The 23,159-nt window shown below is 43.1% G+C and overlaps 1 protein-coding gene across 10 annotated transcripts in view; it reads left to right on the top strand.

Annotated features, from left to right (window-relative positions):
* cacna1ia (calcium voltage-gated channel subunit alpha1 Ia) overlaps nt 1-23,159 on the top strand; it is a 218,964-nt gene that overhangs the window by 113,973 nt on the left and 81,832 nt on the right. For all 10 annotated transcript variants that reach the window (XM_037791666.1, XM_037791665.1, XM_037791662.1 and 7 more), the window contains 3 exons: nt 4,210-4,321; nt 11,547-11,680; nt 19,553-19,650. In XM_037791666.1, coding sequence (XP_037647594.1) covers nt 4,210-4,321; nt 11,547-11,680; nt 19,553-19,650 — 344 coding nt within the window. The remainder of the gene's footprint in view (nt 1-4,209; nt 4,322-11,546; nt 11,681-19,552; nt 19,651-23,159) is intronic.

The raw sequence follows: 23,159 nt of genomic DNA, 5'->3' as shown, positions 1-23,159 counted from the left end.
AGGGAAAAGATGAGATGAGATGAGAGGAGAGTAAAGACAGGGAGGAGATCCTAAGAAGATTAGACATAAAGGAGAGAGATGTAAAAAACATCAAAATACAAGCTTAACCTCGTCAGTCACACGTGGATCGGTCTCACGCTCTGATCCCTGGAACGTTTTAAGGCTAAATATCCCACAAGTAATGGCTTTAAAAGAACAATCAAATTAAATGCTAACGCTCAATAACAGCAGGCCTCCCTTTCCCTTTCTCCTCAAAGCATCCTTGGTGTCAGACTCCGTTAGCGGCCTCCCGACATGATTAGGGAGCGACACGACCAGCCATCAGCCAACGCTCTGGAATCAGCTGGGTGTGAGTCAGCCGCCTGCTGCTTCATTTCCCTCGGGTTTGAAGGGGTCAGTATGACAAAGAAGCTGAACTCAAACCGGCGCTGAGTCACTTCACGTGTCGGCGCAGATGCTGCTGATACTGTTAACTTTGACAGGTTGAAGGTGACGAGTCCACAGGGGTGTGTGTGAGGAAGTTGTTTTCACCTGAGTTGCTCTGCAGATATTCTAAACTCTGAGCCGTGCAGAGATTGGCGAGAAAGCTGAAAACAGGCGCCGTGCAGCGGCATAGCTTCCGTCCTTTGTCTCCCCCGTCTCGTTTGTTCATAGCTAAATCCCAAACAAGTCTTCTCCCATGCTTTTACTGTATATCTGTGTTTATTCTCTCTGCGAGTTCACACCGGGCCTCTCTTTTCTTTGGCTCCTGCTTTGCTTGAACAGAACCTCGGGGCAGGTTCTTTAGTCGTGCTATGGGAGCACACACACATAGACATACACATTTACACTCGCACGCAAGCCGGATTGATTTTTCATTGCCTGTCGAGGTATAATGCGTCCCAAAGTGTTTGTGTTTGTTTTCGCTAGGAGGGCAAAACTGTCCGTCGTTTGCTCTGTCACACCTGTGAATGAATGAAGAGCTGAGGAGGAGGAGGAGGAGGAGGAGGAGGAGGAGGAGGAGGAGGAGAGGAAGAAGGAAACGGGGTGAGAGGCGACAGCTGGGGAAATTGAAATGATGTTGAGGGAGAAGAGTTACAGAGAGGAAGGAGAGGACACTGTGACCCAAAGGGGGTTAGACCCTGGTGGTTAGATAAGGAGACTATAGAAGGCTTCATACAAATATTTCTCCTCACAAATCGCTCCGATATTATTTCTCCCCATTTCACTGAGTTACCCCCCAGAGGACAAGATAGCAGAGACAGCGAAGAGCAGGATGAAGCGACGTACAGATTAATAGAGAGGATGGTGTGTGTGTGTGTGTATGCAGCTACATAATCCCTGCTTGTGTGTGTGAAGCATCTACACTTAAGATTTTATGAAAAGTGCACTTTCTTTAGAATATCCTTGAGTTTTCATGTGTTGTCTTTTGTCCTTAGAAATTAAGTTGAATTACAACTGAAGTGTGTCCCTGCGCAAGGCTGGTTCAATGAGAGGTTACTTACTGAAATAAGGTGAAACACAACCGACGGCTGACGCTGTGTTCGTGTGATATTTCAGTGGTCGCTATGTGTGGAGGGCCTTAAAGAGTTGCACATTTTCTGAAGCATTTCATCAGATTTTTTGTTTTAAAGGGAGAATAGGAGACATTTATTGCAGACTTTCTTGTGCACTTCATTTTCAGTGACACAATGCATTGTTTAAAAAGGCAGTAGGCAGTATAGTTTGGGCATAAAATGCTTTTCCTTTCTGTTAATCAAACATTTGTAATAGGGATGCTAATCAGATAGATAACTTAGATGCTGCGTGTAGTGTCGCGGACATGCAGCCACTTTCCCAGTAAAAGTCTCCACCGCACATTTAGTTTAGTTCAGCAGGTTGTCAGCTGTGTGTCTGCCCGCCGTAACGCCCGGATTAACGATAGCGATTGCCCAACAAACAGTGTGTGTGTTTTCAGGGAACAGAAGTTCTGTAAGTGCAAAGTTCATCAGAACAAAAGACTTATAGCTCAATTGTGTGAATACAAAAAGAAAGACAAGAGTTAAGAGGATAGAGTATAAAATTAAGAGAGCGTAAGCTGACAGTTTAAGATATGGAAGGAGTGAAAAGCTGTACAAGACTTTTAAACTGCATGACAGTGATTAACACACACACACACACACATACACACACATACACACACACATACCACATTATAGTATGCATACTACTGTATAAATTAACTACGTGAAGTGGCCTTTCCAGTTTTATTCATCCTTGCATTAAAGGGGCTCTATGTAAGAATCAGAAATTGCTTGTTAACAGCGACACAACTAAAGTCAGCGTCCTGTTGCTCGCGCTTGTGCTCGCTCTACATAGACATGAAGGAGCATCGCTCAAAACAGTGAGGCGACACACGTCAGCTAAAACCACAACATCACTCTATATTTCAGCTGCTTGGCAGTAATGTTAGCTGACCAGACGAAGGTCTCTCCATGAATCAATGCTGATACTGTGTTTTCCTGCTTCAGCATCCCGACCGCGGTCGGAGGGAACAGGGGAGACACCGGAGTTTTGGTCGGAGACGATAACGTTACTCGCTCCGGAGCCCCGTCACTTCTCTGGAGGAGCTGCAGCAGCTATTTCTGCACAAACGTCCACTGTAAATCACTAGATATTCTCAGAGCTAAACTAACTCTTCTGCAGTGTGGAGTACGCGCGCATGCACGTGAGAGGTGGAGCGAGAGAGCGAGTGAGAACGAGCGCGGTGTGTGAGTGAAGGCAGGCAGAGGAGCAGAGTACAGCAGAGACTCCGGTCCTGGAGACCAAAGCTACGGTCTCCTCTGTGTCTTCTGACCGCGGTCGGGAGGCTGGAGCAGGAAGAGTTAACACTGTTTAACTGAAGGGCTTCACTAGATATAACTTTGATTTATGATTTACACGTGTAAGAAGTTTCAAACTTTTCCTTTAAATGACTTGCCTTGTATGAACTCTTAAGGAAGTCCTGTGCTGTACATCTAGTGCAGCATGAAGGTGAGCAACAAGTTTCCAGGTTGTGAGTCAAACATATTGGAAAACAACAAACTATGTCATTGTATTTATATTGGCACCGGTTTGAAAATTGTTAATGTCATTTAGAGGAATCTGAGCCCAGACTGTATCTTTCATCACGTTAGGTAAATATCACAGGAGGTGTCTCGTGCCTCGGCGGGCAGCAGTATTTACTCCGTCATGTCTGATGTCGTGAATCATACGGTCGTGTAGCAAAAAATAGGTCGGCTGGAAAAAAAAATCCTCATCTTCATTTCCATTGATGAATTGCTCACTGGCAGCGTGGCGGCGGCTGCGTGACCTCTTGCATGGTGTGTTGTTGCGTACATGCTGTGGATGAGTCAGATGTGCGTGTGCTGATATTTGTGATGTGAATCTGTCTGTTTCTACACTTATTCAGAAATGTTGTAGAACATCTTCACTTAACCTGCAGCTTTAATTGAAACCATGGCTGTATCAGAGCCACCTTTCAAGTTTCTTTTCTCTCTGCTGGGACGTCGTCCTCATGTCAGGACTCTGTATCTTGTTAACACGGAGGAGACGACCCACCGCCCACTCCACCCGGTCTACGTGGGAGTTAAAACAAACGCACCACATGCACTGACGCTAGCAGGCATGAAGCCGCTTTCATGGGACAGAGGAAAGTATCAGAGTTTAGAGGATAAGTAACAGACGTGCTGCAATAAAGCTAGGGGTCGGTAATGCTGAGAAACTAAGTATATTTTAGAAATGATCCAACTGAGAATCCCAGCCACGTGTTGCCAACTCTTCTCCAATGAAAGTGGCTCGCAGCACGAGCTCCAAAAGTCACTAAATCTGGAGAGAAAGTCCCTTCAGGCCTCCCTCCGAAGTAACTCCCCCAAATGACCATTATGTTTAAACTTAAGCTTAAGGGGACTAAAACTTCTTTTTTTTACAGCAGTAAAATTGACAGTTTCAGTTAAGATCAAATGAGTACATCATTTATATAATCAAATTGCTTTAAGTTCTAGCAAATGGAATCCACATCACTCATTCATTCATAACATTGATGTATAATATTAACCATCCAGATTGTGTGTGATTTGAGGCAGACAGTTCCATCTATCTATCCATCCATCCATCCCGCCCAGTTTAAAGTGTATACAGTATACAGCGTGTGTGCGGCTTTGCCTTTTCTCCTCAGCTTGCTACGCTCCTTAACCCCGGTTCTGTTAATACGTGGTTCGAGAGGATTAGCATCATGGTGATCCTGCTCAACTGTGTGACACTGGGCATGTACCAGCCCTGTGAGAACATCGACTGCACCTCGGACCGCTGCCAGATACTGCAGGTAAGGAACACCCTCCGTGTGTGTTTGTGTGTGACGATCAATTATTTGACACAAACTCAGAGAGCTCCTCTCGTCTCCGGGATGCACACAAAACGCTGCAGCTGGAATATTTCCCTCCTGGAAACTTTATATTTCCTGCTGCTCTCTGAACAGGGAATTGGGACTTTGTTTGTTTTAATATAGTCTTGTGGAGCCGCGATCCGTGATGAGAATACACTTGTGGAGACGAGCGGCAGCAGTTGAGGTTGTGGTTGTGGACGGCCCACAGACGCCACAGCCAACAGAGATTCACCCACAGGCTTCAGTTCTACTTCTGCTGCAATGTATTGTTTAAACCACTGTCTGTCTGTCTGTCTGTCTGTCTGTCTGTCTGTCTGTCTGTCTGTATGAGGCCTTTCATCTGCATAGAAACTGGTTCACCGTTTTGTTGTCCCTCTAACACAGCTGTCCTCAGATGAGTTTTAACGTGTTTATTCTCTTAAGGTTTTCACATAACAGGAAATAGGGCTGGGCAATAATTCAATATAATAATTTATCGTCTTTCAATGGAATCGTATCAGGATGAAATCATATATCAAGATATCTCAATTAGGGCTGTCAATTGATTAAAGAAATATTAAATTGCGATTAATCGTATATTTTTTATCTGTTCAAATTGTACCTTAAAGGGAGATTTGTCAAGTATTTAATCCTCTTATCAACATGGGAGTGGACAAATATGCTGCTTTATGCAAATGTATGTTTATATTTATTATTTTAAATCAATTAACAACACAAAACAATGACAGATATTGTCCAGAAACCCTCACAGGTACTGCATTTAGCATAAAACAATATGCTCAAATCACAACATGGCAAACTGCAGCCCAACAGGCAACAACAGCTGTCAGTGTGTCAGTGTGCTGACTTGACTATAACTTGCCCCAAACTGCATGTGATTATCATAAAGTGGGCATGTCTGTAAAGGGGAGACTCGTGGGTACCCATAGAACCCATTTACATTCACACATCTGGAGGTCAGAGGTCAAGGGACCCCTTTGAAAATGGCCATGACAGTTTTTCCTCTCCAAAATCTGCAGCGTTATTTAACCTCCGTCATGTCAAGCTAGTATGACATGGTTGGTACCGATGGATTCATCAGGTTTCAAGTTTCATATGATGCCAGAATCTTCAATCTAGCTTTAAACCTGAGTCCGCCACAACCTCCCAAAGATCGATTGCGTTAATGCGTTAAAGAAATTAGTGGCGTTCAAACAAATTTCCGTTAACGCTTTATTATGGCGTTAACTTTGACAGCCCTAATCTCAATCTAACTTCATAATAACAAACACATTATAACTCAAATTTCTCAGGAAATCTGATGTGAAATATTTCTCAAGAATATCATTTGAAGATTACGGTTTTGTTTTAGGTCACACTATAATTTCACTTGAAACTGTTTGGACTAACGTTCTTAATTAAATGAGTATTTAGTATTTAATTCACACAGAAGTATACACAAACTATCATGTAGTTATTTTATATAGACTTATTGAATTACCAGAAAACATGCTATATGCTGATATGTATCGTTATCGAGATATGATAACGATATCAGGACAGAATATAAAGGAAACCTTCTCAAGATGATTTCCATTAAGCTAAATGTATAGTTAGATTGATGTTTCATGTGCTTGCCTTGTCCTTGCTTGCTTGATTGATCCTGTAACAGCTCATCATTGACATTGCATTATTGTATTGTATTATATTTTTCTGCCAAATTACAAATATTGTCCTTTTGTTTCTGTTTGTAAGCCGTGCAGGCTCATACGGGTTATGTGCAATTTGCCAACTGGCCGACGACTCGGTGCGTTCCTCCGGGGTCGTAATTGCTTTTCATTGAAGTAAATTTGGCAGCCAATGTCAGGTGTGACAAGGACAACCTTATTGTGCCTCTCATGCTTCTTTGTTGATGGGCTTTAACGTCCATTGACATTGTAAAATGTGTCTCCAGTAACCTGCATGCGAGGCGTCTGCTGTTGCTATGTTGACTGATTGCTCTGCCACATCTCTCACTTTGCCTACAGCACATTAGACTGGATTATAATATCGAATAAAGCTCCCCAGACCAAACTCTAACAGGTTTATTTATCTCATCGGATTTTCTCCTCATTGTGCGGAGATTTCAAATAAGCGTTCGCTGCAGTTTTAAAACTGTTGCGACACATCTTCCTGCTTCGCTAACTCTCCTCCTCCTCCCACCTCTCCTTCCAATACCATGTTTACTCCTCCCCATGTTCCCATTCCCCCATCCTACACACTCTCCACGCTCTCTCTCCTCCCTCCCTCCCTCCCTCCCTCCCTTCCTCCATCCTTTGCCTCTCTAACAAGCATATTGTCTCCCCAGGTAGTGCGAGGGGTCCTATTCGGGTGGTTGCTAATGGTAACAGGAGGGATTTTGCTGACGGAGCTTAGATTGTTAAGAGTGGCCCTCACATGCTTCTCTGGCCCTTTGTGAACCACCCTCCCCCCCACCACCTCTCTTCCTGGAGGAAAGAGACAAAATAACAGCCACAAACAATGTATGCATTACCCCGGGATCCACTCACATACAGTATCTGTGTACTGGGTTAAATTGGGTTTCCTAACAAGAAGGCAGAGCCCTGGTCCTCAGGGGTCCAAAGTCTCAGTGAAGGTGGACTAAGTGGTACACCTTGGTCAATGCTTCAAAATACAATCAAATATCAAAGAGTAGGGCTGCGGTGGAAAAGTCTTTTTCTCTGAGGAAGGTTCCTGACGGAATGAAATGACCCGGAAGTATCTCAGTAGCAGCCGTAATAAGAGCTGTTTGAATCCTCTAAATGTTAAGGAAAGGAGCTTCAATGCTTCCTTTATTGTCTCCTTTAGCAGACGATACTGTACACTGGAGCATCCTTTACCGAAGGAAAGGAGATAGTGCCGCCCCACAATTCTTTGCAGCCGCAACTTTTAAAGCGACGCACCATGAAAAAATCTCCAGTCTGCATCGGACCAGTCTACCTCTCCTACTTTATCCCACAATGCAAAGCGCTGGACCGCTACAGGCTACGGTTAAAACAACAGCAGCCAAAAGCAGCTAGTTTTTTTTACATGTTTCGTAGCTATTTCATCACTAAATTCACTTCTGAACATTTTTGAGGCGAGAAATCAACTGTGTAGATTTTGAATATTGACAGTTTTACGATATTAGATGTTGAACCGAACATTTGCTCCGACGTTTTCAGAGTTTAGAAGCTCCACAAATAGTGACAGCTAGCTATAGCACCTGCCGGGGTCGCTACCTCTCCAGCCAGCCGGGCGGTCACGCTCACAGACCGCTATGAGCTGGAGCTCTCTAGAGACCCGTCTTTTATTTCCTTGTTGACAGATAGTTTTGTTTAAATATCACAACACAAATGTTCCATTCTAAATGAACAGGAACCTGTTTATCTGCCTTTTTGGAGTTGAAAAGCTCCACATCGCCCGCGGGCGTAGCTCAGCTCGCCAGCCGGCCGGTGACGCTCACAGAGCGGCTACAGAGCAGCAGAGTGGTGAGGGAAGAGGGAAGAGGAGGAAAAGAGCAGCCTCTGACGGGGCAGAGAGATACCTGCTGAGACAACATGACCCTTTTTAACATGACTCTAATATCTGGAGGAGATCAGTCCACTGTTTAGTTGCTGAAACTGAAAAAGCAGTTTGAGTAGATGTTGTGGATCAATGTTTTATATTTCCCGTCTCCCCTCGTTGATGATCCTGTTTGTCTGACTTCACTGTGAGCTGTTAGAATAAACAGTTTAAACCTGCAGTATCTTATAAAGTAAACTAACAGAACATCAACATAAAAATCTAAGTTGTATTGTTGGATAATACGAGTTTGTTTTTGTCCAGTTCTTTCAGAGCTGGTATACAACCTGGTCAGCATACTGCTAAATACATCACTTTTAACTGTTTCCTACTGCGTTCCTCAGTAGTATGTACTGTAGTAGGCGGTTTCGATTAAAGGGTGTGTTTCTCAAAATGTCAAACTATTCCTTTAATTAGTCAGATTACACAACACCAGACTGTGATTGATAATTAAGCTCTAAATGATAAGAACTCAACTGGAAAGTAAGTTGTCAAAAGTCAGGAAGAAGTGTAAAACAGCTGGGGTTGTTGATTATCTTCAGTGACTTGGATTATTGTTTCTTGAAAAACAAATTACATGCTTTTTAGACACACGTACGTGATCTTAATCCCGATGACCTACTTACCCCGTCCTTTTTCCCTCCTGCCTGCCAAGCACAATGACGACACACCAAGTGGCTTCCACACCAGCCTCCTATTTCACATCATGAAAGAGCCCATCACAAGGCCGCCTCAACCGCTTTACAAATCATGTTGGCGATAAAACCTGATAGTCTGACTGAAGGGGGGAAGCTGGCGGTAGTGACAAATAACTATGATGAATGCATCCCCCCCCTTTCACTCGGTGCGGAGCGCGACAGGGATCCGACTGGTGCAGCCAACGTCGGATTACATGCGAAGCGTGCACGCTGCATTATTTATCAAAACATCATTTAAACAGCGTGTGAGACTGATCTCTTCTCGTCGTTCTCATTGCGTGCTGCCAGCTCTGTATGCTGTGTCTCTCTCTGTGTGAGTGAGTGAATGAGAAGGGATGGAACACACATGTCGGCTTGCATTACAAAGCCATGCTTGCACAAGTGCAAAAAAAAAAAGAGCACAGATTCATACATTTAGACTCTCGTGCACACGCCCGCATGCTTCTGTTCACACACCCACACGGGCCAACTCATTTCCTTCCTGGCCTTTAGATATCTCGATCCTTATAAATAACAAATGGAACAGACAAAGTCCACACTTATAGATAAAAGGGAATATATCGCTTTTTATAGCAGTCTATCGCTCGACTCTTTGCTTTTCTTACTTGGACGAAACAACACCCCTCTGCTCCTGCCAGCACTGCAACATGAATAAATCCACACCATTTCACACACCATTTATCTCATTCAGCGTTGGTCGAGAGCTACAAACACCATCTTGCAATTTTTCATCAATGCTGAGTTTAAAAAAAAATAATAAAATCTCTCTTCTTCATGTGAGGCGTATTACTCCTGTTTGTCCAGCATGTGCCACATATCAGTGATTTCTAGCCGGCTGTGGGTTACTGTGGAGTCTCTAGTTTGTCGTTTAACTTTCTGCCTCAAACCCGGAAAAAAGTAATAACCTTAAAGTACTTGTGGAGAATTGTTTTTCCATTGCGGCGTGTTGTATTGGTTTGTGCCATCTGATTTGTTGAGTGCACAAGCTCTTTTCTTCCCCAGGGCGTCTGTACTAACTGTACTTTAGCAGCCGAGAGCGCCGCTTAGTTGGAAAGTTCTTGTGATCTTTGAAAATCTGTGTTTTCAGCATTTAAAGGGATAGTTAGGGTGCTTTTGAAGTGGGGTTGTATGAGGTTCATAGTCAGTGTATTACCTACAGTAGATGACAGTCGGCACTCCCCGAGTTTGGAGAAGCAGACAGGGGTTACTGCACTGGAGCAAAGCAATGTAATTCAATGGCCTTTTTTATATTTATCTATCGATTGCTGTCAAATTAAGTTTATTATAAGTTATTATGTAGTGTTTTATAGTTTTATAATTTTTTATTGTTTACTTATTTTATTTATCATTCATCATCATTATAGTGTTTATTTTACTCTATTTTATTTAATTGACATTTTATTGCTGATTATATTATTTTATTTTATTAAAATGTATTATTTATATTTATATATTTTTTATTTAAAATTATTGTAATACAATCTGTTTATTTTGTGTAGTTTAATAATTTTTATTTATTTATTTTTATTATTTTTATTTCCTTGTATATTTTATTTATCTTTTATTATCTTAAATATCCATATTTTATTGCTTTCTTATTCAATTAACTTTATATTGGTTGTTTTGGTGCATTAGTCTCTAAATCTCTACATTTTTGCCAATCGTCTGTCCAGCACTTTGAATAACATTTGACTTGTTTAAAGGTGCTATATAAATAAAATTTGATTGATTGATTGATTGATTGATTGATAAACTGGGCTGCTTCAACTCGTCAGCTAAAGATTATATTTGAAAATGTTGTGTTATAATGTGTCGTTGTCCTGAGTGTGTAAGCTGCTGCCTCATCTGTAGATGTTTGAAGAGTTAAACGGGTGAACATTCTTGCAATTTGGGTCAAACTCTCTATTTCATACTTGGTCAGCAAAGCAAGCAGTAGCCTAAATATGATCCCATTTAGATTAGAGTAGGAGTGTGTGCTTGTGGGGATGGATGACGGGTTTGGAACAAACAAAAAGGCTCGTCATCATCTAAAATCTAAATTATGACCGATGGCGCAGCCATGCATACTGCATTGTTGTTTTCTTTAATTTCCAGGCCTTGGAAGTGTGTGTTGAGGTAGCAGCTTGAGTTATATATGTAGTAGGGATATGTAACAAGGCAGCAAACGCAGTCCCACGGCCTACGGCGAAGCACTGGGGAAGAGTTTTTGTTTCCGAAAATACAATAGGAGGTTTAGCTAGTGATCTGAACATAATAATATATATGAGCTCATCCGTCTCTCTCTCTCTGTTTATCCCTCACTGTCTCTTCATCTGTGTTTTCTCTGAGGTTTGACCTGGATCTCCCTCACTTTCTTCTTCCCTCTTCACTTCTTACTTCTCTTGTGATTCCAGCGTTGCAGCGTGGGCTGCTTCGCACTGGGTACCATATGTTTGGTGTGGTGTTACATTAGTGCAGCAGACACAGATTTAGCTCTTTTAAGCCATTCTAATCACAACAGTGAATTTGGCTCGAGCAATAGTCACTACTAGAGGGCACACACACACACACACACACATTAAGAGAACATCAGTCTTGAACGTCACATATTCTGTTGGTGTGCTATTGGATCATAATTTGTGGTGTTTAAAAGCGCATTTGGATGGAAAATGACTATTTTGACAGGTCCTGTGAACCAAAGAAATCACTTGAGGCGGGAGAAGTCTCTCATTTTGTGTCTCATCAAACCAAATATTTCTTCCTTTCCAGCAGGTAACAACTAAGGAGTGCTTTTAAAATAATATTGAGATCATTTTGACAAGTGCCCCTGATTCACTAAAAAGACGGGTTGACATCAGCTGGAGACTAATGTGTTTCAAATGAAATGTATTAAATGCATCTTTTATGTCCCTTCGTCTCCTCCGCAGGCCTTCGATGCATTCATCTACATCTTCTTTGCGTTGGAGATGGTGGTAAAGATGGTGGCTCTCGGGATCTTTGGCCGCCGCTGTTACCTGGGAGACACCTGGAACAGGCTGGACTTCTTCATCGTCATGTCTGGGTAAGCAACTACTGTATATCACAATGCCAGCGTTACTTCTACTTCTGGTAAAGTTGGTGTATCATGTTGTTTAGGGAACACTGATGCTCGACCAGCATTTGCTCACCATCCAGTATGTTTACATTCAAGTGACGAAGTATGACAAAGTATTCTAGCAGCCTTTTGAACTGTTGTTCATCGGGAACAAAGGAATTAGTGTGACACTGACTACGTTTACATGCACAAAATATTCCGTATATATAATATTCCTACTAAGCTGTCTTCATGACTACTGAAAATGAATATCCCACTAATATTCATGCAACATGTGCATACTCGATTAACACGATTAACGTTAAACTCTGCAAATGCAGCCTCCCTCTTTCATTCCTTCTTCAACCACCTTCTGGAAAAGGTCGACGTTGTGATATTTGTGCTTATCTAAGAACCTGTTGATATCCAAGTCTTTCATAGCGTTTAACAGTAGGTGTGTTTCTCCTCCTTTTCTTTTTCAAACGGTCGGTTAGTTGGTTTGTGTACAACTCACAGAGCTGGCTGCAAACAGGCAAGAGGCCGTGTGTCACAATTGAGACACATTTTCCAAATGCGCTGCATACATATCCAAAGAATGCTCCTAAAACGTGAATAATATTGGCAACAATAATTTGTAATATAGGCACTGAGAAACAGTGTCGTCCTGTCAATTGTGATCATATCAGAAAACACTTGTATGTGTCGTTCTGCAGGGCGAAGACCGACAACGTACAGTATTTAGTTGTTTCATTTGGACTCCGGGACTCGTCCCCCTGCTCTGGTTGCAGCAGCCTGTCACTGTTACTCGAGTCCAGCCTCGACTACTGCCTCCAACTATTTCTTCATGGCTTTTCTGAGCGCTTCATTAAAATCAGAGTGGAGATTAATAAAGCCGTCAAGTGCTGTTAAGTGGCGCCTGATTTTCAGTCACCCCAGACATTTTTCTTTGCGGCGAGTCTGCGTAGCGCCGATGATGCGGGATGACAGGTCACCAAAAGTGTCTAATGAATGAGGAGCCTGTCAGTCCATGTGACTCCATGTTTACAACTCCGGGTTTCTTTGTAACACCTCAGTGTGAACACTAAACGGACCGGAAGGGAAAAGCAGAAGCAACCAAACTACAGCTGTGAACAAAACATTGTCGTCAACATTCATTCTTCATCAGCTCATTTGCACGTCAGTAAAGTTCATATAGTGCAGGATAAGTCCAGGATTTCTGCTGTTTATGCAGTTGTTTATCCAATAATAATAATAGCACATGAAACCATGTTGAAATAGTTCTGAATCTTAACCAAAGTTATTATTTTTGCACAATATCATGTATCTTTCTGCATCCACCTTGGACTTCTAACCACTGACACACTTTACTTTACACTAAACATCCTATAAACCACTTTATAGACTGCACATATGTACATACTACATTTATTTAAAGACGGACTGTACACACTATGTTCACCCATGTAACTTTTATTTCTCTATTTATTGTTTGTATTATTTTGTATACCTGTACCTCTCCTGTGTTTCACTCTGTTTGCTGATGTTGCTGCTTTGACACCTGAATTTCCCTCCAGGGATTAATAAAGGTTCATTTTATCAATAGATAATTCACTTACATGCATCGGCGCGTGCCCAGTTGCTTGTCCCCCAGAAGTTCTGCTTCAATAGAGACCGATGTTATTATGCGTCCAGCTCGGAGGACTAAAGGCTCGTTGTGATTCAAATGAGGTTGTATAGCTCGTCATCTACCTCACTAGAGCCCTCGTTGGTGTTTTAACAACTTATGAGTTATTGATCCGGGAAGTTTGAATCTGTGAATATCTTTCACACTTTGCCGAAGTTAGCAAAAGCTTCTGCTGACGCTGTTCAGATGCTTTGTTGGGCCGATATCCAATGAGAGAAGCCTTGATGAGCAACATCATGACAACAACTCTGACTAGTCAGAATGAGGTTTGAGATATCTGTAACTGTTATTTAGGATAGTCAGAACTGAACTACAGATATTCCTAACTGTCGTTTTGACGTTATAGATATCTGGAATAAGAATTCTGACTAGTCACAGTCTGCTTGTGGAGATCTCTAATGTTAATTTCAGATAGTCAAGCTTAGCTATTAAATGTTAAAACAGCTCTCCATATTGGAGACGTTTTACCAGAGGACTCATCGTAGACGGGGCATGTGTTGGGTGTCCTCTGAGTATGAAACCATAAGGCTACATCCTCTGGTACACCGCCACAGTACACTACAGTATAACAGAAGACTGGGCATGCTGCAGCGTGATACATTATGGGGTATTCACCAGGGTAAAGATGAAAACATGCTGTCATTTTTAGAACCCTTCCTCATTAATTAACAGCAGAATATTTGCCTAATACTTGAATCCGGGGGAATAGATGGCACAAATGTTGTTTTGCACGAGCACATATGTTTACATTGGAAGCAAAGAAATGGTTTCTAAGGCAGACGGGAAGAAATGAAGGAATGAGAGACGGAAACTGGGAGTTCAAAATCGAGTTTTCGAGAGACGCCCACCGCCGAAAGATCCATAACACCTGCCCACAGGAACATACGGATCCATCGGCGTACTGTATATTGTGTTAAGTTATTGCATAAGTTTTGTCTGTTGCTCTTACAAAGTGTCCTTCACACAGGCTGTTACCGCAGGACACACTTACACACACACACACACACACCGCTAGATGGATGCATGCGCGCAAAAAACAAAAGCAAACACACCTGCTCAAACACCTGCTCTGAACCAAGTGAAATGAGAGGCTCAGACATGGGCGATAAAGCAAGTCTGTGTGAGAGAGAGAGAGATGGATAGGGAGAGCGGCTGGTATAATAGCACACAAAGAAAAGGTAGAGCAACAGACTTACCAGGGTAGGTGGAGGGATATTCATCTTCATTTGAGCTGAATCACTTTATCCCCTGTGGATGCTCATAGTGTGAGTGTGTGAGAGAGTGTGTGTGTTTGCAGCACAGAATTACACACAGAGATTACAGCCTGTCAGTGTATGCCTTTTGAGTTAGTTTAATCTGTGCATGTGTGTTTGTATATATGCATTGGTGTGAACGCCTCCGTCTTCGTTTTTCCTCTTGGCAGCATCCATTAGATTAGCGTCTGGGCTAATTGCAGAGGGCACTGCCAGACTTGCCGGGCCAAATCGCAGCCGACAGTCTGCTATGAGCTCCGTGTCTGTTACCCACGAGCACCACCTCGCTCTCTCACCCTTCCCCTGCTCCCTCCCTCCCTCCTTCTCTCTCTTTCTTTCCTTTTTTAACATGCTTGGTTGAACATCTTTCCCTTGTCATCTCCCCTTCAGACCCCATGCAGACCAGGCTTTCATCCAGACAGGCTCCATAACCCTGCCTCACACAGTCTGTTTTATTTTCTATACTGTATATTTTTCTTTGAGCCTAATCCACTGCACTGCGACTTATTTCTTTCCCAGCCTGTCTGGTTACAGTATCTGCAGTAGTAACGGAAACATCGCAGCATGTCTCCGTGCACGTGTCCACTGAGATTCTTGATCCAGGGATGAATTTACAAAAAGTGGGTGAGGAAAAGTTCATAAACGTATGACAACACCGTTGTTATTGATTACACCGGACATTTGACAAGGAAAGATGACGGTCAATATGTGTAGTGAGCTGACTTTAATCTTTACCGTCTGGCCTCTCCGGTAGAGCTTTCGCGGCTGTGACCGCTCCGTCCTCTTCGCAGCGATTGCCTCATTAACATTATGGTTCCCTTATAGCGTTGGGTTTAAATCTGAAATATTGCCAAATAGGTGTGTTTGCTTTTTGCTTCAACACCAAATCCTCCGCCATCGTCTTGTCTGTCAACTCTCTCTTGTCCCGTGGGTTTGGAATCCTGCTGCTCTGAGCTGAGACTCTTTACGGAGCAGACGCATTCACTGTCAGTTTCTATCGTCCGTCGTCTGACTATCTATTGATAACACGGCGCTGTTACGCCAAAATGAACTAAATGGGTTTTATCTCTATAAAAAAAAAAGCAAAACGACGCTGGGGACGTAATGTAAGCGGTGTGTGCCCGACCACCGTGTAACACCGACTACCGCGACACGCCTACCAGCCTTCCATATTTATTCTAACGAATGGAATGGTGCGTTCAAATGAAACCTGTGAGCTTGTGTTTACAACATGGGAAGTCGTGTACATGATATATTTGGCATTCAAGTGGTTAAGTCGTATATACAGTATATATATATAACCTTGCATTGCCTTCCTCACACTGACTCAACCTGCTGGACACACACCTGGTGTATCTTTTCAGATATCTATTATGCAAAGAAACAAGGACCTGATTACAGTCTGTGGTCCTGCCCCCTTCTAGTCGTCAGTAGCTCGGCTGTAATACATAATTAAACAGGAGCAAACATCACAGCGCTGCTGCTCTTCTTCATTTTCATTACTTTCCTCGGACGATCTCACAGTTGTGAGTTTTTCTTTTAGTTGTCAAAAGCAAAAAAAAATGTTTTTGTTTTTTATGTAAATGATGCAGAAAAAGGACTTTGTTGACGTGGAGCTTCAACTGTGATGAAGGCGTGTTGTTAATCTGACAGTTAAGTCACTTCAGATTTTACACGTCTAGATTCTTTTTTATTTTCCTTCGTCTCTCGTGTTAAATGTGTCTCTGAACTCTCCTCACAAGGTCTACCCTGGGTTTCCCCTGAAGCTCTGCATTTCATATCGATATAAACACGCACACACACACACACACACACACACACACACACACTAGTCACATAAAAGCATGAATGAGATGAAGGCGTCACAAGCAAAAAAAAAAAGGAATGTGAAAAATAGAGAACAATCATTAAAAGGACGCTTCCGGCGGTCCACTAATTACCCTCCCAAACACAGCGGCCTGATTGATGCGTACAGGAAGAGAGATTCTTCTATGGAGCGCATGCACATACACACACACACACACACACACATGCATACACACAGCGTGCGTGCACACACAAAGACACACACGCATGCAGGCACATCTGTGATCTCTTCTCTCTTTCACTTTACTTGCTGCTCTTCCAGATGCAATTGGATCACTAGTAAAACATTACATGTGCTCACCCAGGCGAGTGATCATGCTTTGTGGGTGTCATGTATCTAATAAGCGACATTTAAAAATCCTTTTTTTCTTTTTTGCCCTTGAGCTCACTAATGGGAGGACATGTTTGTTTTAATTCTTTCAAAACTCCCTTTTGACTTTTATCCTTCTGTTCAGTCTCTCTCTCTCTCATCTAATAATTAGAGCTGCACAGATACTATAATGTTTGAGGCAGGTTATGAAAACAACCGTTATATTCTTCTCTGTACTGTGACATTTTCATCAAACTGCTGTGTGGCATTTCTGTACTTTCCACTAAACGACCGGGTAAAGAGAATTGGTCTGCAGCTGCCTCTACATCCTCGTAAAGAAGCATTCTTTCAAGTGTGGGCTCGTTCGTTTTACAGAAAGAACAAACAAATTAGACTACAAGTCCTAAAGGAGGAAGCATTTCACCCAGAAGTGCAAATTTATTTTAAATATTTCACTTATATAAATTAGGGTCAATCGATTAAAATATTTAATCACGATTAATTGCATGATTGTCCACAGTACATAATCGCAAATTGATCGCATATCAAATTGGGAGTGGGCAAATATGCTGCTTTATGCAAATGTATGTATATATTTATTATTGTAAATCAATTAACAACACAAAACAATGACAGATATTGTACAGAAACCCTCACAGGTACTGCATTTAGCATAAAACAATATGCTCCAATCATAACATGCCAAACTGCAGCCCAACAGGCAACAACAGCTGTCAGTGTGTCAGTGTGCTGACTTGACTATGACTTGCCCCAAACTGCATGTGATTATCATAAAGTGGGCATGTCTGTAAAGGGGAGACTCGTGGGTACCCATAGAACACATTTACATTCACATATCTGGAGGTCAGAGGTCAAGGGACCCCTTTAAAAATGGACATGACAGTTTTTCCTCTCCAACATTTAGTGCAAGTTTGGAGCGTTATTTAACCTCCTTTGCGATAAACTAGAATGACATGGTTTGGTACCGATGGATTCATCTGATTCACATGATACCAGTGTCTTCACTTCATCTTTAAAACTGAGCCCACTACAACCTCCGAAAGATTGAATGTGTTAATGCGTGACGAAATTAGTTGCGTTAAAACTAATTTGCATTAATATGTGTTAACAGTGACAGCCCTAAAAATACTACATTGGATCCTTTTTACCAGGCAGCTTACATGTAGCCTAAATGACTGGAATAATATCCTGTATATATATATACCAGCCAGCGTGATTGCCTGCTCTTCAAACCACATGGGTACAGCCTGAACTTTTAGATTGTCTCTTCACTTTCTGTGCATCTTTTTCTGTCTGGCAAATTGATTTTCCTCGTGATTGGTTTGGCTCCCTGAGCACACGCCTCTAATTGTAGGCAGGGCGAGTGGTTTTCTAGTTTCATATGATACCTGTATCTTCAATCTAGCTTTAAACTGCATGTGATTATCATAAAGTGGGCATGTCTGGAAAGGGGAGACTCGTGGGTACCCATAGAACCCATTTACATTCACATATCTGGAGGTCAGAGGTCAAGGGACCCCTTTGAAAATAGCCATGCCAGTTTTTCCTCGCCAAAATTCAGCGCAAGTTTGGAGTGTTACTTAGCCTCCTTTGCGATAAGCTAATATGACATGGCTGGTACCGATGGAGTCAGCGGGTTTTCTAGTTTCATATGATACCAGTATCTAGCTTTAAAACTGAGCCCGCTACAACCTAAAAATCGCAAGATGCGTTGACGCGTTATTTTGGCGTTAACTTTGACAGCCCTGCTATGAATAAATTGTTAGTTGTTAGAACAACAGCTGTGCGGCAGCTCCAACCTCGTGTTACAACAAATAATCCTACTCAAGTGTGAGCTGCTCTGTTGGTTCTGTGGTGAAGGGCAAATGGGAAGAACTTCCCTGTGGGATGAATAAAGTATCACGTTATTGTATATGACATGGCTCATAAGTCTGTCTATGTGACAGAGAGGGTGAGCTTGGCTTGTTTTGCTGCTGCTGCTGCTGCTGCTGCTGCTGGTATCATGTCGTCCCAACACTGCCGTAGCCCCGGGCTCATCAATTCTGCACACAGACACGCTTAAAAACTATTACACCATGTACACCATTTGCACACATATATACATGGCATTTCCGCTCTTATTTAAAACACACGTACCGTAGAGCTCACTCACTCCAACCATCTCTGTGTTGACGATAACATCATCATGTAATAGATACGTTCAAACACCGCTTTCACACGCACACACACGGCAAACACCGTGGCCGTTCTCCTGTGAAAGTGCTTTGGGTTTGGGGGCACAAACAGCTTAGCCATGCTGTGGAAATGACTTGCTAACAGATGCCAGGCTCCGGCTGAGCCGCAACATCCTGCAGGCAACACTTAGAATAGAACGAATCCCTCTTTTTCCCGCTCTCTCTTTCTCTTCCTCACCTCCCTTTCATGTTATTCTCCCCCTTTTGATGCTTTGTCACTTCATCCCCTTCCCCACTCCCCCCCCCCCCCCCCCCGCCACTTTCTCTCTCGAGTGTCGCAGCGACGCCCTTTGCGGTACATTTCCCATACGGTTGAAGCTCACGCAGCTCTGGGAGGGCGACAGGTGAGGACGAGATCAAAGAGGGACCATTGTTGTTGAGCAGAGGCCTCGAGTCCAGCTGGTAATCCTGTTTTCGTCACATTGTGAACCAGTAGCAACTCCAGAGAAGGTTAAATGCTGTTGTCTTTCTCTCTGTGTGTGTTTTATCCAGGATGGTAGAGTACTCGCTGGACCTGCAGAACATCAACCTGTCGGCCATCCGCACAGTGCGGGTCCTCCGGCCCCTCAAAGCCATCAACAGAGTGCCAAGTGAGAACATTTGTTTTGTGTGTGTGTTTGTTTGTGCAACAGTGTGTGTGACTCCCTTTCTGTCAGTCCACATAAAGCACAAATGCATCTGCATGGAAATTCATGTATATGTATTACATCTCCGGCTTTTTTTTTTTTGGTGCACCCTCGTGCCACCTGTTTCCCCCCCCCGGGCATCATTAAACATTCATCTTATGCTTAATCACACAGCCCGCTCCGGCCCTGAGTCACAGCTTGATCAGATTTACAAACCCTCCATTAATGCCGCTCCACTGATCGGTCTGTGACCGTCACCCTGTTCCTCTCATCTAAAAACTCAACTCTCAGCCAAACTTCTTAACTCCTATTGATTCCTTTGTCCCGCTGCCCCAACAGGCAGCTCTTAATCATTGTGAGCGCCAATTAGCCGCCTGCCCGAGCTACAGTAGGTTCAGACCGGTCTGGTCGCTTCGTTCTAACACGTCATAAATCCTGTTTTATATGCATGTTATCAATTTTCTGTTGATAAATAATAAAAAAAAATGCATGCTTTATATCATTTTATACTTTTTCTTTGATGTTCAGAATATTGCTGCCACACCAGGAAAAAATAAAAACGGATCAGTATCATGTAATAATGTGAAAAGTTTATTGTTATAACAAGATATTCTCACGTTATTACGACATACAAACTTATGACATATAGCAAGAAACAGAAAGGCCGGTGGAACGGCGCCGCCATCCTCGCAGTGGGAAAGGAGTCTATCACCTATTTTTAGCAGGTTTTCCCGTGTTTAAAAAAACCCTGCATATCGCACTCATGTTGGTGGGGAAATAGTGTTAGAAGCTTTTCCTCAATACCTTAAAGTCACTGAGAGAGGCCGTCTCTTCCAAATCATGATGAAATGAGTCCGCAGCAGCAGATGGAGCTGATTGCATGAAAGCCCTGTTGCCTAATTCAGTTTGGGCCTTGGGGACAGATACTATAGGAGGAAGAAACCTTTCTAGTGACTGAGATCAAAACGCGGGAGGGAGATGATGACGATGATGACGATGATGACGATGATGACGATGACGATGACGATGACGATGACGATGACGATGACGATGATGATGACGATGTGTTTGAGTCTGCTTGTGAGATGCTCTCTGGCCACACAGGACCTTCAGACTGCAGGTGTTGACTGTTACAACACTTTTGCCCACAAGCTTATCTTCCTTTGTGTTTTTTCTACAAGCCAACATCTAAAGCTTTTCTATTCAATTACTTTTTACCTGAAAAGTACAGTACAGTATATACACCGATCAGCCGTAACATTATAACCACTGACAGGTGAAGACCACTGACAGGTGAAGTGAATAACATGGATTATCTCATTACCATTGCACCTGGCAGTGGGTGGGTGAGGGGGGGGGGGTATATTAGACAGCAAGTGAACATTTTGAACTTTGAACTTTGTGTTGGAAGCAGAAAAAATAGGCCAGCGTAAGGATGTGAGCCACTTTGACGATGGCCAAATAGTGCTGGCTAGACGACCGGGTCAGAGCATCTCCAGAACTGCAGCTCTTGTGGGATGTTCCCGGTCTGCAGTGGTCAGGATCTACCAAACGTGGTCCAAGGAAGGATAACCGGTGAACCGGCGACAGGGTCAGACCCGAGGCTCATTGATGGACGTGGGGAGCGAAGGCTGGCCCGTGTTGTCCGATCCAATAGAAGAGCTACTGGAGCTCAAACTGATGAAAACGTTAATGCTGGTTCTGATAGAAAGGAGTCAGAACACACAGTGAGGAGCAGTTTGTTGTGTATGGGGCTGCGTAGCCGCAGACCGGTCAGGGTGCCCATGCTGACCCGTGTCCACCGCCAAAAGCGCCTATGAGCATCAGAACTAGACCATGGAGCGATGGAGGAAGGTGGCCCGGTCACGTTTTCTTTTACATCATGCGGATGGCATCGAGTTGGACGTGTTGACTCGGCCTCCGAATTCTCCAGATCTCAATCCGGCCCCACCTCGCAACTTTTGTGCCAGATACCACAGCAGACATTCAGAGGTCTAGTGGAGTCCGGTGTATATCCTCTTGTTTTGCTTCTCTGCTGCCACCGCCTCCCTCTGAACGTCTCTCTCTCTTTTTTTTTTAAATAGAAACCTTTGAGAGGCATCTAAAATTATAGCTTTTCCTCTACATGGAGCAAATTTGTTCTGATTTTTGCTCACCACGAACGCGTCCAATCATGATTGAGATTCCTCACATTTAGTGTAATTACCTGAAAACCTGTCTTCAGTGGCGGCATTGATTTCAGTTTTCCACACCTTCCGAAAGGACGAGTTTCCGTTCAGGCTGAGCCATCAACGAGGAACCTATACTCGGTGCAATACTCAGCAGCAGCACTCATACAAATATGGATGTTAACTACATTATGCGTCAAGTGGTTTGATTAGAAGATATTGTGTGCAGCAGAGTGGGCATATAGTGTCTCAGGGACAAATCTGATTTTCTGGAGATGATTATGCATCATAGTATGGATCATCTGGGCTTCTTGCATATGCATAGTTGATGCTGCATATGCATGCTGTATGCATATATATATATATATATATATGTGTATGTGTGTGTTTGCATGAGTTTCTCTTGTTGGTATTAGTTCCTACTGTAGTTGTCTGCGTGATGTGTGCATACCGTTATGGTTTACGTTGTGTGTGGAGTCCGTCTCCTATCAGTGACCCCATTAGGGGTTAGGCAGCGTGGGGCTAAAGCTATTTGTTCCCTGTTTTGTTGGATCGTTACTTTGCCCACAGATACACAGGGAGCATGAGCAACATCCTGACCACTCACACACCTCAATTTGTAACCCTCCAACAAAATGACAGATAATAGTGCGGCGCCGTGTGTGTGTCTCCGTGTGTGTGTCTCCATGTGTGTGTCTCCGTGTGTGTGTGACTTCTTTCTTTGTGGAAATGGGTGTGAGATAGAGGGGAGCGCTATAGACAGAACAGGAGCGGGGGAAAGACAACAAACACTACAGAAGCTAGTGTTAGGAGGAAGAACTCTCTCTGGTAGAGAGCTGTAAATGTGTTTCCATTGTGGCGCAAGAGGAGGCATCCATCTTTATCTGGGAACAGCAGGAGAGCTGGCAAACTGGTGCAGCCACCAGGAGGGAGGAGAGAGACGGGGGGGGGCAGGTAGGGAAGGAGTGAGAGAATGAAGGAAAAAAAGGAGAGGACTGATTTGTGTGATAACATACTGTTTGTTTCCCCGACTGACTTTACTGCCTTTCTCTATAGGTTCAGTTTTAGAGCGTGAAGGTACAGATATTACCTGAAACTAGAAAACCTAAGTACACCATGTCATACTAACATGTCGGGAAGGAGATATATGAATGAAAATGGGTTCTATGGGTACCCACGAGTTTCCCCTTTACAGACATGCCCACTTTATGATAATCACATGCAGTTTTCGTTAATGCAGCATAAATGTGTTATTGTCTCCTATTCTAAAATGATGTGTTTGAATAGTTCTGCATACTGGGGTCC

The sequence above is a fragment of the Sebastes umbrosus genome, chromosome 14 (assembly GCF_015220745.1).
Source record: "Sebastes umbrosus isolate fSebUmb1 chromosome 14, fSebUmb1.pri, whole genome shotgun sequence".
NCBI lineage: Eukaryota > Metazoa > Chordata > Actinopteri > Perciformes > Sebastidae > Sebastes > Sebastes umbrosus.
Note: the sequence above shows the minus strand (reverse complement) of the source record. Positions and strands in the feature narration are given on the sequence as shown.